The 15,322-nt window shown below is 67.3% G+C and overlaps 1 protein-coding gene across 1 annotated transcript in view; it reads left to right on the plus strand.

The window, feature by feature from the left end:
• Positions 1 to 134: 134 nt before the first annotated feature.
• Positions 135 to 15,322, plus strand: part of ZFYVE28 (zinc finger FYVE-type containing 28) — a 45,328-nt gene continuing 30,140 nt past the window's right edge. Inside the window, 2 exon segments of the mRNA XM_079770063.1 lie at positions 135 to 404; positions 13,453 to 13,593. Of these exon segments, the coding sequence (XP_079626189.1) occupies positions 366 to 404; positions 13,453 to 13,593 (180 nt within the window). The 5' untranslated portion in view covers positions 135 to 365.

Genomic DNA, 15,322 nt, shown 5'->3' on the forward strand with positions numbered 1-15,322 from the left:
GGCTGCCCCCGGGCGGGGAGCGCGCCTCGGGCGGGGCCCGGCGCGGCGCGGCGCGGCGCGCGGATTGGGCAGCCTGGACCGCGGGCGGCGGGCAGGGGGCTCACGGGCCTCGGCGCATGTGCAGCGCGGGAGGCGGGGGCCGGCGGAGGCGCGGGTGTCAGTGAGCGGCGAGGCGCCGGCGCCCCGAGCCGCGTCAGCCGGTCGCCCGCCGCGGTCTGCGGGTCCGCGCCGCGCGCCGCTGGCGGAGCGTCTCCCGGCTGCGCACCTGCCCGGCGCCCCCCGGCGCCCTGGGACCGCCGCCGCAGCCGGGCCCGGGCGCCTCGCCGTGGAGGGAGGGCCGCCGGGCGGGCCGGGCCGGCGCGGCGATGATGCACAGGTTCCGAAAGTGGCTGTACAAACCCAAGGTGAGCGGCCCCGTCCCGCCGCCCGCGCAGACCGCCCGCACTCCGCCCGCGCTGACGGCGCCCTCCCCCGCGGCGGGTCCGCGGTCCAGCCCGGCGAGCGGCGGTGCCCAGGAAGGAGCCCAGCCCCGTGCGCGACGGACCCGGCCTGGGTGCACCCCCGCCCGCGCCCGCGCCCAGGGCGGCCCCGCTCCCTCGCCCTCCGTGTCCGCTGGCACCTCGCGACCCCGCTCCCCAGCCCGTAGCGGACCCCTACTCCTGAGTCCTGCCCCCGGTGCCTCTTCATTCCCCGTCCCCCCTCCCCCCATCCCGGGCTTGGGAGGTACTTCTCGACCTTTCTCCGCATTCCGGGGAGGACCCCGCCACTTCCCCCCGGTTCTGGAGGGAACCCCGTTTCTTCTCCCCGGTCCCTGTGTCCACAGCGGATTCCCATCCGCTGTCTGGGCCCTGCCTTCCAGAACCGGGACCGGTCCACACCTCGGCCAGCGGCGCCCCCACCCGTGCCCGGCGCCCACCCGCGCGCTCTCCCGTCTCCCCGCGCGGCGTCCCTCCTGGGCGCGGGGTCGGGGTCGGGGTCCGGTCTGGGCGGCGCGCCCCAGCCTCGGCGGCTGCGCCAGTCGCACTGCGGGCGCTGTGTCCCCGCCGCCCGCCCGCCCAGGCTCGTGTCTGCTGAGGCCAGAGCGGCGGGCGCAGGGTCCTGGGCGCTGGGTCCTAGTGGCACCCTCTGTGTCCCGGGCCGCGAAGCGGGAGGGCCCCGGGGCGCCCAGGTCTTGGTGGTGGGGGGGGGGGTTGTGGCTCCGGTGGGGTCACCGGTGGCCAAAGGGCGCCTCGGACATCCAGGTCGGTGTCGCTGATGGCCCCGGGGACCTCACCGCTCCTCCCAGGCGAACCACTTTTCTGGATCCGCTGCCGTCCCCGCGAGGGTGTCCATCCGGGTGGGGTTTCCTTAAATCCGTGCCCTCCAGGTGCCCCCCCCCCCCCAGCGGGGAGGCAGCAGGCCCCTTAGGAGGACAGGCACTGGAGGTTGTGGGGCGCGAGCTCAGGGACCTGAAGGCTCCAGGCTTTGGAGGGAAGAGCCCTCCCAGTGTGAGTGCTGGTTTGGGGGCTCAGGATGCCCGGGCCCTGCCTTGGGCCCTTGGTTTCGGGTCCTTGCTTGCCTGGAGCAGCAGCACTGCCCTCCGGCTACGTCGCCCTACTTAGGGGTGGTGGGCTGCCCCGGACCCTGGCTTCCTGGCACTGAGTGTGGTTTGGGGCCTCACTGTCCTTGGCTGCCTTCTGCAGGCCCTCTTCTCACCCAGACCCCCAGGCCTCAGCCCCCAGGCCTCAGCCCCCACAAGGCCTCAGCCCCCAGGCCTCAGCCCCCACAAGGCCTTAGCCCCCCAGGCCTCAGCCCCCGCTCAGCCCCCCAGGCCTCAGCCCCCCCAGGCCTCAGCCCCCCCCAGGCCTCAGCCCCCCCCAGGCCTCAGCCCCCCTCCCCCTCTCAGTCCCCCAGGCCTCAGCCCCCCCGCCCTCAGCCCCCCAGACCTCAGCCCCAGGGAGGCTCCCCTGCCCGCTGTCACTAGGCTGCCAGGGAAGGTGGCAGGCAGCCGCTGCACGGAGCGCGTTCTGTTTGTGTGGCTTTTGTCACTAGTAAAGGAAAAACTCAGTCTGCTTGTCTAAAGGTCATGGGGGGGGCATTGCATGTTCAAGGACAAATGGCCAGGGCCAGGGGACATGGTGTCTCCGAAAACGCTTTGTCAGGGGTCCTGGGCTGCGGGCCTCTGTCCAGGCGGGCGGGGAAGAGCCTCGTGTCCGGGGTCGCCAAGCGGGCTCTGCTGTTGGAGGGGAGGAGAGGATTGTGGGCCCCGCGTGTCATCGTAGCTGGGGGTGCCGCGGCCCTGCCTGTGTCCTTTAGGGCAAGTCTTTAAAAGGGGAGAACGATGCTGCCCCATCCTCGGCGTGTACCCCAGAACGGAGGATGGAGTCCCTACGTTTCCCTCTGCAGCGGGCGCTGCCCTTCAAGGCCCGCTCCCGGCCTGACCCGGCGCGGGCTGGGTTGGGGAGTTACCAACCCTGGTGACGGGCCCAAAGATGTGTGCTCTCGGGCGGAGGGGGTGGTGTTTGCTCTGCTCCTCCCTTTTCCTCCCTGTCAGCTCATCGTATTGGCTAAGTCCTGTCGCTGACCCCTGGGCTCCAGACGCATCTGCACCTGCATCTCCGTGTCCTGCGTGGCATCTGCGGGGAGCGGTGCCTGCGTTCAGTCCGAGGCTGGGCAGTCCCTTATTTGAGATCTGTCTTTGGACTTAAATGTCTTGATTGTTTGAAGGCGGGGGTATGTTAGGTCACCCCCGTCGGCTTTCATTCCTCACGCCACCGCTCAGCTATTTGCCTGGCATTGCGAGTTGTTTTATCTCCCCCTCCTCCCGAGTTTAACACATTTTGGCACAGTCAGCACCCAGCCAGGCCTGCCTGGGAAGGTTCTGGGCCTGGCAGGGTTGATGTGTGAGATGTGAGCGGCGGGAGGATGTGTCTGGGGGAGACGGTGGCCTGCGAGCACTTTTTTCATGTTGGTATTGAGATGCACGTACAGTCCCAACTGCATTCTTGACGTAGCCCCGGCTCGGGTGCACGACGGAGCGCTGAGCTGCTTGTTTGCGACTGTGGAAAATGCCCCGAGACCAGAACGCTCCCTGTCCTCGCTCCCTGTCCTCGTGGCTCTGAGGAGGTTGGGGGTGCTTTCTGCTCTCCTGACGCTGGGTCGTTCCCTCTCTGAGTCATTAGTAACTACCTAAGTCGAGTAAAAAATAAACCTGATGTAGGTGTAGTAGTTTCACATTAAAATGCCGTTTGCTGCCAGGCCGGGGAGGCTCAGGGGTTGAGCCTCGTCCTGTGAACCAGGAGGTCATGGTCCGATTCCTGGTCAGGGCACAGGCCGGGGTTGTGGGCTCATTCCTGAGTTGGGGCGTGCAGGGAGGCAGCCCTTCAATGATTCTCTCGCATCACTGATGTCTCTCTCTCTCTGAATCCAATTTAAAAAAATGTCTTAAGGTGCCCTTTGCATCCCACATTTCCATGTGCCTTCTTGAAGGCAGTCTTTTAAACTCCGCGCGGCTTTCTTCATGCAGAGCCTGAGGGGTTGTCTTCTCTGGACGGACGCGGCCTGGAGCAGGCGTGTGGGACGCTGCCCGCGGGAGGACCCCTGGCCGGCAGCGGGGAGGTGTCAGTGACGGGCCAGGATGACTGTGTTCTCCATCTTGGAGGAGGAATTGCGGGCGGTGGTGACGCTGCCCGGCTGGACGCCCGCGGGCCGGGCACAGACGCTGATAGAGGCTGAGCGCCTCGCAGCTCCGGCCGCCCTCGGAGGAGCAGTCTGCTCTCTCGTGAGCCGCGGGAGAGCCAGGCTCCCGGAACCCGGGCTCAGCCTGTGCCGGGCCAGCTCCCGCCGCCGGCAGGTGCCTGGCACGGAGCGGGGGAGTTCTGGGAAGGATGCTGGGCAGCGCTGAGTCAGGGCAGGCGAGGCGGGCGCGGCTCCGCTCCTCCTGCTCCTCCCGCTCCTCCCGCTCCTCCTGCACTCGGCCGGGACCCGCCCTCCCTCCCCGCTGCCCTCCCCGCTCCCTCAGACGCACAGCCGTGCCCGCTGTGGGCGCCGGAGGCTTGAGGGCTGGGGAGCGACTCCGCGGGGCTCTCGCTCACCGCCCAGGCTTCATGTGCTCCTGCCCGGGCGGCAGAGCGGGGTGGGGGGTGGGGTGGGGGGGCGGCAGAGGGGGTGGCCACGTCGCAGGGGAGCTGCAGGCGAGCAGCAGTGCGGCATCGCTGTCCGCGCCGGGCGTGCTGGGCAGAGCAGCGCTGACGGGAAGTGCAGGCCGTGGCTCTGCTGAGTGGGAGCCGGGCCGAGGGCCGAGGTCTGAAGCCGCACCGAATGGCTCCAGCAGCGCCCCCGCCCCCCAACGGGAGCCTGTGAGGTCACTGGATGCTCAGCGCCGCCCCAGCCTCCGGGTGCCCAGAGCCGCAGACGCGCTTGTCAGAGTGGGGATGCCCAGCCCAGAGCCCGCGCCTGGCAGTGCTGGAGGCGCAATTCTCCCGCGGCGTGCTGTGGCCCCCCACGTGCTGTGTCCCCCGCGTGCTGTGTGCCCCCACGTGCTATGTCCCCCCACGTGCTGTGTGCCCCCACGTGCTGTGTACCCCCACGTGCTGTGTGCCCCCACGTGCTGTGTGCCCCCACGTGCTATGTCCCCCCACGTGCTGTGTGCCCCCACGTGCTGTGTGCCCCCACGTGCTGTGTGCCCCCACGTGCTGTGTCCCCCCACGTGCTGTGTGCCCCCACGTGCTATGTCCCCCACGTGCTGTGTGCCCCCACGTGCTGTGTCCCCCCACGTGCTGTGTGCCCCCACGTGCTGTGTCCCCCACGTGCTGTGTCCCCCCACGTGCTGTGTCCCCCACGTGCTGTGTCCCCACGTGCTGTGTCCCCCCACGTGCTGTGTCCCCCCACGTGCTGTGTGCCCCCCACGTGCTGTGTGCCCCCACGTGCTGTGTCCCCCACGTGCTGTGTGCCCCCACGTGCTGTGTCCCCCCACGTGCTGTGTGCCCCCACGTGCTGTGTGCCCCCACGTGCTGTGTCCCCCACGTGCTGTGTGCCCCCACGTGCTGTGTGCCCCCACGTGCTATGTCCCCCCACGTGCTGTGTGCCCCCACGTGCTATGTCCCCCCACGTGCTGTGTGCCCCCACGTGCTGTGTCCCCCCACGTGCTGTGTGCCCCCACGTGCTGTGTGCCCCCGCGTGCTGTGTCCCCCACGTGCTGTGTCCCCCCCGTGCTGTGTGCCCGCGAGTCCTGCTCTGTGACAGAGAGCACCGGGGGTGCTGGGAGGCTGTGTTGTGTTTTTCTTTATTGATTAAGGGGTTACATACGTGTCCTCCCCCCATGGCCCCCCACCCCCCTCCCCGCCGTGAGGCTGTTTAATTGTCCTGCCCGCCACCTGGCTTCGGGTCTGCGTAGACGGCAGCAGGGGCGTCCTTCCGGGGCCTGAGGGGGAACCCCCCACTCCAGCCCAGGCCTCAGTTTCCCTCTCTGCCGTGTGGAGTTCGGGAGACGTCTCTGTCCAGGTTGTCAGCAATGGCTGCACTGTCTAACCACCACCGTCATGGCCAGGGGGGCGCGGGGGCGGGAACGAGGGGGCGGGGGGGGGTCTTCTGGGCCCCAGAGGCCCTGTCGCTCCAGCTGTCACCTGAGTGGGCGTGTCCAGCAGGTGCAGCCCCGCCCCTTTCTGGTGGAAACGCCCTCAGGCTCGCGGGGGGCGTCACCAGCTGCCGGGAGGAATGGCAATGCCCCCCCCCGTGTCCTCACTGCCCCTGGCACGTGCCTCCCGCGTGGGCAGCAGTGGGGACACCGTGTCAGGCCCGCCCCCGAACCTCTCAGTCTTCCTGTGGCCGTGACCTGTGTGACCTGTGACCTGTGACCCGCACCCTCCCTCCAGTTCCTTGGCTGGAGGCTCAGGATCCAGGAGGGAACCCCAGGGCCGTGGGCGGCGAAGGCCGAGGGGAAGGGGCTGGTGGAACGGCAGCTGGGGGACAGACCTCCTGGCTAAGCCGCTGAGGTTTTGGGGTGCTTGTTAACAACTGGGCTGTCCGAATGCACCGTTTCCCACGTGAGGTCTCGGAGGCTGCGTGAGCCGGGGGAGCCCCACTCGGAGGAGGCGGCCGGTCCCACAGCCTGGGGTCCTGCGGGGGGGCGGGGGGGCGGGGGGGCGGAGCCGTCCCAGTGTTACCTGAGTCTCATCTCATGAAGCAGCTGCTTTTGTGCTTTTCCCAGGGGCACAAGACACTCAGACGTGGGGGGGGGGGCACAGCTGGGGGGGGGGGCAGGAGTGAATGGGCTTAAACCCTCTGAACAGGCTGCACGGGAGGAGGGTTGGGCTGTTACCCGCTGTGGCGACCTCTGGGGGGAGCTGGTGCGTGCGAATGGAGCGGCCTCCCCTGGGCACAGGGAGGTTGAGGCTCTGCCTCCCCGTTTCCGTGCGGGGGGGCAGGGGTGGGGCACTTCGCGTGGGACCCCCTTCCTGGCTGGGTCCTCGGGCTCTGCGTGGGGGTCTCCAGTGTGCTCCCCCCCAGCCATGGCCCGGGCTCGGGGAGAGGGGTTAGCTCACCCATTGTGGGGGGGGGGGTGTAGGGCAGACATTTTTATCTTCGGATTTTCAGTTTTTGAGGATGATTCCAATTATGTTTAGGGATGTTATAATTCTAAAATGGCCTCAAAGGACAATGAACCACCTAAATGTCAGACGCGCCCTGGCCAATGTGGCTCAGTGGGTTGGCGCTCTGAAGGGTTAGGGTTCAGTTTCCGGTCAGGGCACATCCCCAGGTTGGGGGTTCGATCCCCAGTTGGGGTGCGTGTGGGAGGCAACCCATCAATGTTCCTCGCTCACGTTGACATCTCTCTCCCTCTCTCCTCTCCTCTCTCTGAGACCCGTAACAAACAAACACACACACAATGTCAGATGCACTTAAGAACGCCCATGCGCATAGTAACGTCCTCGTAGCGGCCAGAAGCCCGTCCGCAGTGACTGGGCCGGAGGCAGGTGGTCACTGAGCCACGGACAGGAAGGCAGTCCCTGCTGCCACGCGGGCGAGCGGAGACACGGGGCTCGGTGTCGGGAGCCAGGCACAGCGCGTGCGTCTGTGCACACGGAACACGAAACGTCTAGAACAGGCGAGTGCAGAGGCGGGGCGGGGCGGGGCGGGGCGGGGCGGGGCGGGGCGGGGATGAGTGGCAGTCGAGGGCTGCGGGTCTCCTTCGGGCCAAAGGTGGTGGGACCACAGTGTGAATGTCCCGTGTCACTGGCCTGCGCACTTTAAAATGGCTAATGAGCCCAGTCGGTGTGGCTCAGTGGCTGAGCGTCCACCTATGAACCAGGAGGTCAGGGTTCGATTCCCGGTCAGGGCACAGGCCCGGGTTGCAGGCTCCATCCCCCGTGGGGGGCGTGCAGGAGGCAGCCAATCAGTGATCCTCCCTCATCATGGATGCTTCTATCTCCCTCTCCCTTCCTCTCTGAATCAATAAAAAGATATTTTAAAAAATGGTTAATTGTACGTTATGTGAATTTCACCGCAATAAACAAAAGGGTTTAGCATGGGGGGGGTGTCTTTCCGGAGAAGCGCAGCGCCCCTGGAGGTCACGGGGAGGAGGCGCCCTGGGCTGCTGCTCGAGGCCCAGCTCGCCCAGCTCGGAGCCCACAGGTCCCTTTCCCTGGACCCGCAGGACCGGGCCCTCCTCAGAGGCCGTCAGCTCTGCCCCCTGGTGGTGGATGGGACTCTGTGTCCTGGGGTCACTCCCGTGGTGGCCCTGGCGTGAGGGGTGGGGTGGGTGATGGGTGGCAGGGACTCTGGGCCAGGGCTGGCTCTGGGTGGAGCTCGGTGGGCGGGTTCGAGGCCCACTCACACCCCCTCTGGACGGCGTCCAGGAAGGCCCGCACCCAGCTTGATTCCCTGTGGGCCTCAGTCGCCTGGTCCGCAGAGTAACTCACTGAGTGGGGTTCCCGGGAAAAGCTACCACACTCGGCAGAAAGGTTTCCCGGAGCCCGGCAGCCGGCAGCAGGGGGAGGTGAGGGAGAGTCAGGACGGAGGCCCTCCCGAGGTGAGGCATCGCCACCGGGTTTACTTGTTTATTTGTTTAGCCTTTTAATGATAACTTTATTTACCCCATATATCCAAGTATATTTTTAGGTGGAAATATAATCAACAAATCCAAATTAATACATATAAATTGATTCTATTTACATACACTAATTTGGACTTATTGATTATACTTGTATTGATTATATATCATGTACTGGTATCTATAATAATCTATAATAGTAAAAGCATAATATGCTAATTAGACCAGACGTCCTTCCGGACATCCTTCCACACAAAGCCACGGCGGGCGGGGGCCGCGGCAGAGGCCCCAGGCTGTGGCGGCAGCAGGCGGGGGCCGCGGTGGCGGTGGGCGGGGGCCAGGGCCAAGGCCCTTGCACAAATTGCGTGCCTCGGGCCTCTAGTACATATAATAAATTAAATTAGTCACTGAGTTTAAAGGCTAAGAATGAAAACCTGCCCTAGAACAGCTGAGGGGGGGCGGTTACCCCCCAGGCACTGGACCTCACCCCCTTTGCCTGTTCAGCATTGTGCCCTGTGCCCCATACTGGTCTCCCAGCCTTCTAGATCATTCCCTGGAGGTGAACCCTGCTGTGACCTCCTGTCTCTAAAACAGCCAGCCCGGCCGGCGTGGCTCCGTGGGTGAGCGCCGACCCACGAACCAGGAGGTCCCAGTGTGGTTCCCGGTCAGGGCACATGCAGGCTTTAGCCCCAGTGGGGGCGTGCAGGAGGCAGCCGATCGATGATTCTCTCAAATCATTGATGCTTCTATCTCTCCCTCTCCCTTCCCCTCTGAGATCAATAAAAATATTTTTATTAAAAAAGAGAGAAGGGGGGCCCTGGGATCTGAGGCGTGGAGGGTGCGACCCAGAAACACTGCCAGCAGCCGGCAGAACGGTGGCCCCCAAGATGCTCACCCCTCGATCCCAGAGCCTGGGACTAGCTTGGGTTACGTGGAGGGTGCACATGGAGCCAAGGTCACCAGTCGGCTTGTGAGATGGCCCTGGATTAGCCGGGGCGGCAGTGTGACCACAGGGGCCGCTGTGGGGGGGGAGGGCCGAAGCCGCCGGAGGGAGCTGGGACTGGCCGCACGTGCACCGTAGAGGCTGGGAGAGGCGAGGACACAGGCCTCCCAGACCCTCCGGAGGGAGCGGCCCGCTGACCCGAGTTTAGCTGCTGGCCCTGTGCTGGTTCTGTCCTCGGAACTCTAACGAATACGTCTTGTTGTTTGACCACTGAGTGTGGAGGGAATTGTCCCAGCGGCAACAGGGAGCCGGTGCGGCCTCCTGGGGACCGGCGCCCCCACAGCCAGGGCCTTCCTGAGCCGGCGCCCTGGGGCGTGGCTCGTGCCGTGGGCTCGCCGAGGGGCGTGGCTCGTGCCGTGGGCTCACCGAGGGGCGTGGCTCGTGCAGTGGGCTCACCGAGGGGCGAGGCTCATGCCGTGGGCTCACCGAGGGGCGTGGCTCGTGCCGTGGGCTCACCGAGGGGCGTGGCTCGTGCAGTGGGCTCACCGAGGGGCGAGGCTCGTGCCGTGGGCTCACCGAGGGGCGCCTGATTGCAGAAGTCACTCCACGGGCAGCGCACAGGATGTGACAAATCAAAGCCTGTCTCCAAATATCGCACACGCAGGACATCCTTTTTATAGCGTTAAAAACAACCCGAAATACACCGGGACCTCGTGTGGCAGCCCCCACGCTGCGCTCAAGGGCTGCGTGAGTCAGGATGTGGGAGTCGGGAGCTGCGGGGGGAGCCAGGGGCCACGGGGGGAGCAGGGGGCTGCGGGGAGCAGGGGGCCGCGGGGGGAGCAGGGGGCCGCGGGGAGCAGGGGGCTGCGGTGGGGGGTGAGGGGCCGCGGGGAGCAGGGGGCTGAGCCACCAGCTGGGGTGATGGGCTCTGAGGGACGGTGCGGGGCGGAGACACAGCCGACTGGGGCGTGTGCCCGGCGGCCCCTCCTGCCTCCTTCCGGAGCGTCCGCAGCCCGGGGGGCGGGGGGGGTAAATTGCGTTGCCAGGAGCCTTAAGCCCTGGAAGGGACCTGGGGGGAGCCCGGGGGCAGGTGCCTGTGCGCAGGGGGGACCGGGCTCCGGGGTGTGTGATTCGGGGCCCAGGGTGGTTCCCCTCGGGCCCTGCAGAGGAGCACGGTGGGCTTTCGTGGCAATAAGACGCCTGTGGTGGGGAGGACGGAGCCGCGGTCCTCTGGGGGAACGTGGCAGTCTGCTCCTCCCACGGCCAGTTCCACGCCACGCGGGCCGGCGGTCTGCTTGCAGAGCACGGCCATCACCCCCAGAGGAGGCCCCGTACCTGTCCCCCCACATTTAAGGAGTAGATGTGGTTTATGGGGACTCGTCGCTCTCCGTGTAGTTAAGGAGGACGAAGGTCAGCAGGGTGGTGGGTGCCCCGGCCGCCCTGACCCCACGGCACCGCACCCTGGCTGTGTGGCCTTGGCTGGTGTCTCGGCCTCTCTGTGCCCGGTGTCCTGCCCCCGAGAGGAGACTGGCAGGGGCATTGCACACAGGGCCGTGGGGAGGAGCGGGGACGGCGCTGCTGGGCGGGCCGGAGCCGGACCCCCCGCAGGCGCCGAGCGGGAGGCCTCTGATGTGGGCGAACCACACCGTGCCCATCTGACAGCCTGAAGGGCCAGCTTTTCTCCCTCAGAGAGCCGAGGTCCTGGGGGGCAGCCTGGTTCCACACCCCCGCCTCCCGCCCCTGAATATGCGGGGTCCGTCCCGACTGCGTGCGGCCGTGTGCACAGCACGCCCGCCTCGAGACGGGCGCCATCAGGGCGGACCTGGTCACAGCGCCCTCAGAAGCAGGCGCTTTCTCCCGGGCCGGTGTGGCTCAGTGGATAGAGCATCAGCCTGGGGACTGAGGGTCCCGGGTTTGATTCGGTCAAGGGCACGCACCTTGGGTGCAGGCTCCATCCTGGACCTGGTCGGGGCCCCTGCGGGGAGTAACAATGGCTGTGCCTCTCACATCAAAGTGTCTCTCTCTGTCTCTCACCCTCCCACTGTCTCTAAAAATCAACGTAAAACACCCCTGGGTGAGGATTAACAAAGAGAGAAAAGGGAGACTTCGGAGACACATCAGTCAGTCGGAGGGCCCCGGGGCAGGGCCTACGGGTGGCTTGCGGCGTGAGGCCCCGCAGGTCCCAGCGTGTGAGTGACCGCTCAGGCCGGTGTCTGCCCGCCCGGGGTCAGGAGGGGAGGACCGCCTGGCGAGAGACCGTGGCTGCAGCGTGCCCACCCGGTGGCCTCTGCTGGTCCACAGCCACGCGTGCCGGCGGCAGGAGGCCCCTTCCTCGGCGTCGGTGCTGGGAGCACCCTCCAGCACGGAGCCTCCACGGTGGTCTCTGCCCAGGAGGTCGGAGCCCCCGGCAGGGGGAGCCGGGGGCGTCCCAGCCCCGCCTCCTGGCCAGCACCCGGCCCAGGCAGACCTTCCCTGGTGCTGGCGGGCCAGCCGGCTGGGGAGGCGGCCTCGGCCAATGGGTCCGGAGCGGAGGGTGCGGGCGGACAGCTGAGGGCCGCACTTCGGTGGCCCCGTCTGAAGGTGGCCCCTCACGGGTGCCTGGCCCGAGGGGGCGGCCGGGCCCTGTTTTCCTGCCACAAGGAAGACAACGGAGATGGCTGTTTTCTGTTGCGCTAGTCACTCCTCGGAAGGTCATACGTGCTCCTCGCAGAGTCAGCTCAGACTTCAGGCAGCCAGGGCGGCCCGCCCGCCGGGAGCGCCGTGCTGACGTCGGGGAATCTCAGAGGAGGGCTCTGGCCTGGTCTGCAGTGTCTCTTAGGGACGGAACCTTCTAGATCTGCAGGGGCCTGCGGGGCTTCCCTCAGGAACGCCAGGAGGTCGCCGAGTGTCGACGTGGGCGCGTGGCGCACCAGGCGATGCAGTGAAGGCATTTTAACGAGAGACGGCGTGTCTGTGACGGTGAGGGCAGCCGAGGTGTTTGGGTGTCCCGACCGCTCGGGCTGTCAGGACGCCCGTGGTGCTGCTGCGGGAAAGGTGACCGCGGCCGCCGGCCCCTTCCTGGGGGTCCCTGGTGACCGGAAACCGGGGGAGTGCACGACCGGCAGCAGATTCTTCTTCCGACCAGCTCTTCGGTTTCAGAAACGGACGGAGGCCTGAGCCACACGGCCCGGCCTCAGAGCTGGTTCTGACCCTGGGGTTTCTGGCTGCGATCTGGGACCAGAGCGGTCCGCTGGCGCCGCCCCTCCCGCCGATCCGTGTTTTGTGGTGGGCACTGGGCACTGGGCACTGGGCACTGGGCACGTGTCAGCGTTCTTTGCGTTCCTGATAAACGGAGCCACAGCCACAACAGGAGGCCTGGGAGGGCGCCAGCTGGGGTCCCGCCTCTCCCGCCTGGGCAGCCGGGCGGCCGGAGGGGTCCTTCAGCCCCGGGCGCTGTGGTGCCCTCGGGCCTGTCCAGGGGCAGGGCAGCCCCTCCAGGTGTCCACGGCCCCACCGCGTCCCCGGCCGGACCCGGAAGTTCAAGAGTGAACCCTGGTGGGGGGTCGGCGGGCGAGTTTCTGGTCTTCGGTTCAGGCTGACGACTCCCTGCCCCCCAGATTGTGCCCTAAAACCAAGAGGAGGTGCCAGGATGGGAAAGGGCCGTAATGGAGGACGGGGAGGGGCTGGCCTCCGGGGGGCGGGGGGGCGGGCCAAGGGCACCATTCGGAGCAGCAGCCAGCGCCTCTCCTCCCAGCCCTCGCCCAGACTACGCACGCGTGTGCTCACATTCTTGCACACACGTGCAGGGGCACACACAAATGCAACACACTTGTGTACACACCTGCATGCACTCACACACATGAACCCACATGTGTGCACACACACTCACCTGTGTACACACACATTCACACTCACACAAACACACTCATGCACATGTGTGCTTACGTGTGCACACACAGGCACACTCACATGCAGAGCCACATGTGCACGCCTGTGATGACACGGTTCTCCCCTGCAGCCCCACCTGCACACGGGCCAGTGTCAGCTGTGTGAGCTGAGGGGCTGAGGCCAGCACCGCCGGGGTCCGACGGGAGCGCGTGACGGGCAGCGGGCCGCCGCTGGCCTGGACGGGCCCCAGGGCTGTGGTGACCGGCGTCCACTCCTGAGCTGGGTGTCAGGACACCACTGGCCAGGCGACCCCGACCCCACGCTCCCGGGCCCTTGTGTGGGGCGTCCCTCCCGGGAAGGGGGGACCTGCCTGCAGAGACGCTGTGCTGCCTCCCAGGAGCAGTGCGGCCCCATCGTCCTAAAGCCGAGGGCGCACCGGTGCGCCGGGCTGGCGGGCGGGTGGAGACGCCTGTGCAGGAGCCGATGGGGGAGCCGCCTGCTCGTCGCCCGGGTGTCGGCGCCGGGGCTGCAGCCACCGCTCACGGCCTGGGAGCCAGCCGCCCCCGTGCCCGCCCACCTCGGCCTGGCTCACGCCCGGGTGCTGTCTCCCCAGAGGTCGGACCCGCAGCTGCTGGCCCAGTTCTACTATGCGGACGAGGAGCTGAACCAGGTGGCGGCCGAGCTGGACAGCCTGGACGGGCGGAAGGACCCCCAGCGGTGCACCCTGCTCGTCAGCCAGTTCCGCTCCTGCCAGGTGAGTGCAGGCCTGTCCTGGGTGTGGGGCCTGTCCCGGGTGTGGGGCCTGTCCCGGGTGTGGGGCCTGTCCCGGGTGTGGGGCCTGTCCCGGGTGTGGGGTCTGTCCCGGGTGTGGGGCCTGTCCCGGGTGTGGGGCCTGTCCCGGGTGTGGGGCCTGTCCCGGGCATCGGGGCCTGTCCTGGGTGTGGGGCCTGTCCCGGGTATGGGGCCTGTCCCGGGTGTGGGGCCTGTCCCGGGTGTGGGGCCTGTCCCGGGTGTGGGGCCTGTCCCGGGTATGGGGCCTGTCCCGGGTGTGGGGCCTGTCCCGGGCATCGGGGCCTGTCCTGGGTGTGGGGCCTGTCCCAGGTGTGGGGCCTGTCCTGGGTGTGGGGCCTGTCCCGGGCATCGGGGCCTGTCCCGGGTGTGGGGCCTGTCCTGGGTGTGGGGTCTGTCCCGGGTGTGGGGCCTGTCCCGGGTGTGGGGCCTGTCCCGGGTGTGGGGCCTGTCCCGGGCATCGGGGCCTGTCCTGGGTGTGGGGCCTGTCCCGGGTATGGGGCCTGTCCCGGGTGTGGGGCCTGTCCCGGGCATCGGGGCCTGTCCCGGGTGTGGGGTCTGTCCCGGGTGTGGGGCCTGTCCCGGGTGTGGGTCCTGGGTGGCATTACGTGTCGGCAGAGGACCTGGCACCTTTGCCGCGCGGTCACCCTCCCGGTGCCCCGTCCTCTGTGGCATCCGTGTCCACCTGTGCCGTTCCCTCTGCCTGAAGGACTGTCTGTGGCGTGTCCTGCAGAGCAGGCTTCCTGGCGGTGAGTTCTTTCTGCCTCTGCTTGCAGGAAACGGTGTTTACCTTCGTTTCTTTTATTTTTGTTGGTCCTCCCCTGAGGACAGCTTTTCCGTTGGTTCTTAGAGAGTGGGGGCTGGGGGGCGGGGGGAGACAGAGAAGCATCAATGTGAGGGACACATCGATTGGCTGCCTCCTGCACGCGCCCTGCCGAGGGCCAGGGATCAGACCAGTGTGGACCTCAGTCGGAATGGAACCCCAGCCCTTTGGTGTGCAGGCCGGCTCTAACCACTGAGCCGCCGACCAGGGCAAGATGTCACTCTTCATGGCTGAGCCACATGCCCTGCGTCCACGCACCCTCTTCCCCACCCGCTGGTCTGTGGACGACACGGGGTTGGAGCTGGCGCTGCAGGGAGCGTGGGGCTGGCTCTCCGGGCTGCGCTCACCACGAGCCGCCATCGCTGAGCAGTCACCGCTGTCCCTGCCGCCTGTGCTGAGCCTTGAGAAAGGAGCCTTCCCAGCCAGAGCCCGTTTAGAGAGATGGCGCAGCGGTCCCGCGGGGTGCGGGGCGAGCTTTGTTTTCTGGCCGCAGAGGCGAGGTTCCCTGCGTGGCGCTTCCTCCGTGAGAGCCCTCTTCCTGGAGGGCCGGCTGGCGGCGGGGCGCAGGGCGGGGAGGAGCCCTGACACCCCACCTGGTAACGCCCTTTCCTGCAGGGAGGGCCTCGGAGGAAATGGCCCAGACTCAGTCACAACAGTGGGGAGGGGTCAGACACCTCGCAGAGGAGCCAGGGAGCCGGGGCGCCAGGCCCTCGAGCCTCACAGGTAGATTTGTGAGGTCATCACCCGTCCCCCCAGGAACGGCAGCCGCGGAACACAGAACCGCCGTGTGCACACGGGGCGAGTGCAGGCGACGCCGCGGTCCTTCCCCAGGGTGCCCGGCGTCTCCGTTCCCGCTGTTCCCAGTGGTCCG

The sequence above is a fragment of the Cnephaeus nilssonii genome (genome assembly GCF_951640355.1).
Source record: "Cnephaeus nilssonii genome assembly, chromosome: 1".
In the NCBI taxonomy this organism is placed as follows: Eukaryota; Metazoa; Chordata; class Mammalia; order Chiroptera; family Vespertilionidae; genus Cnephaeus; species Cnephaeus nilssonii.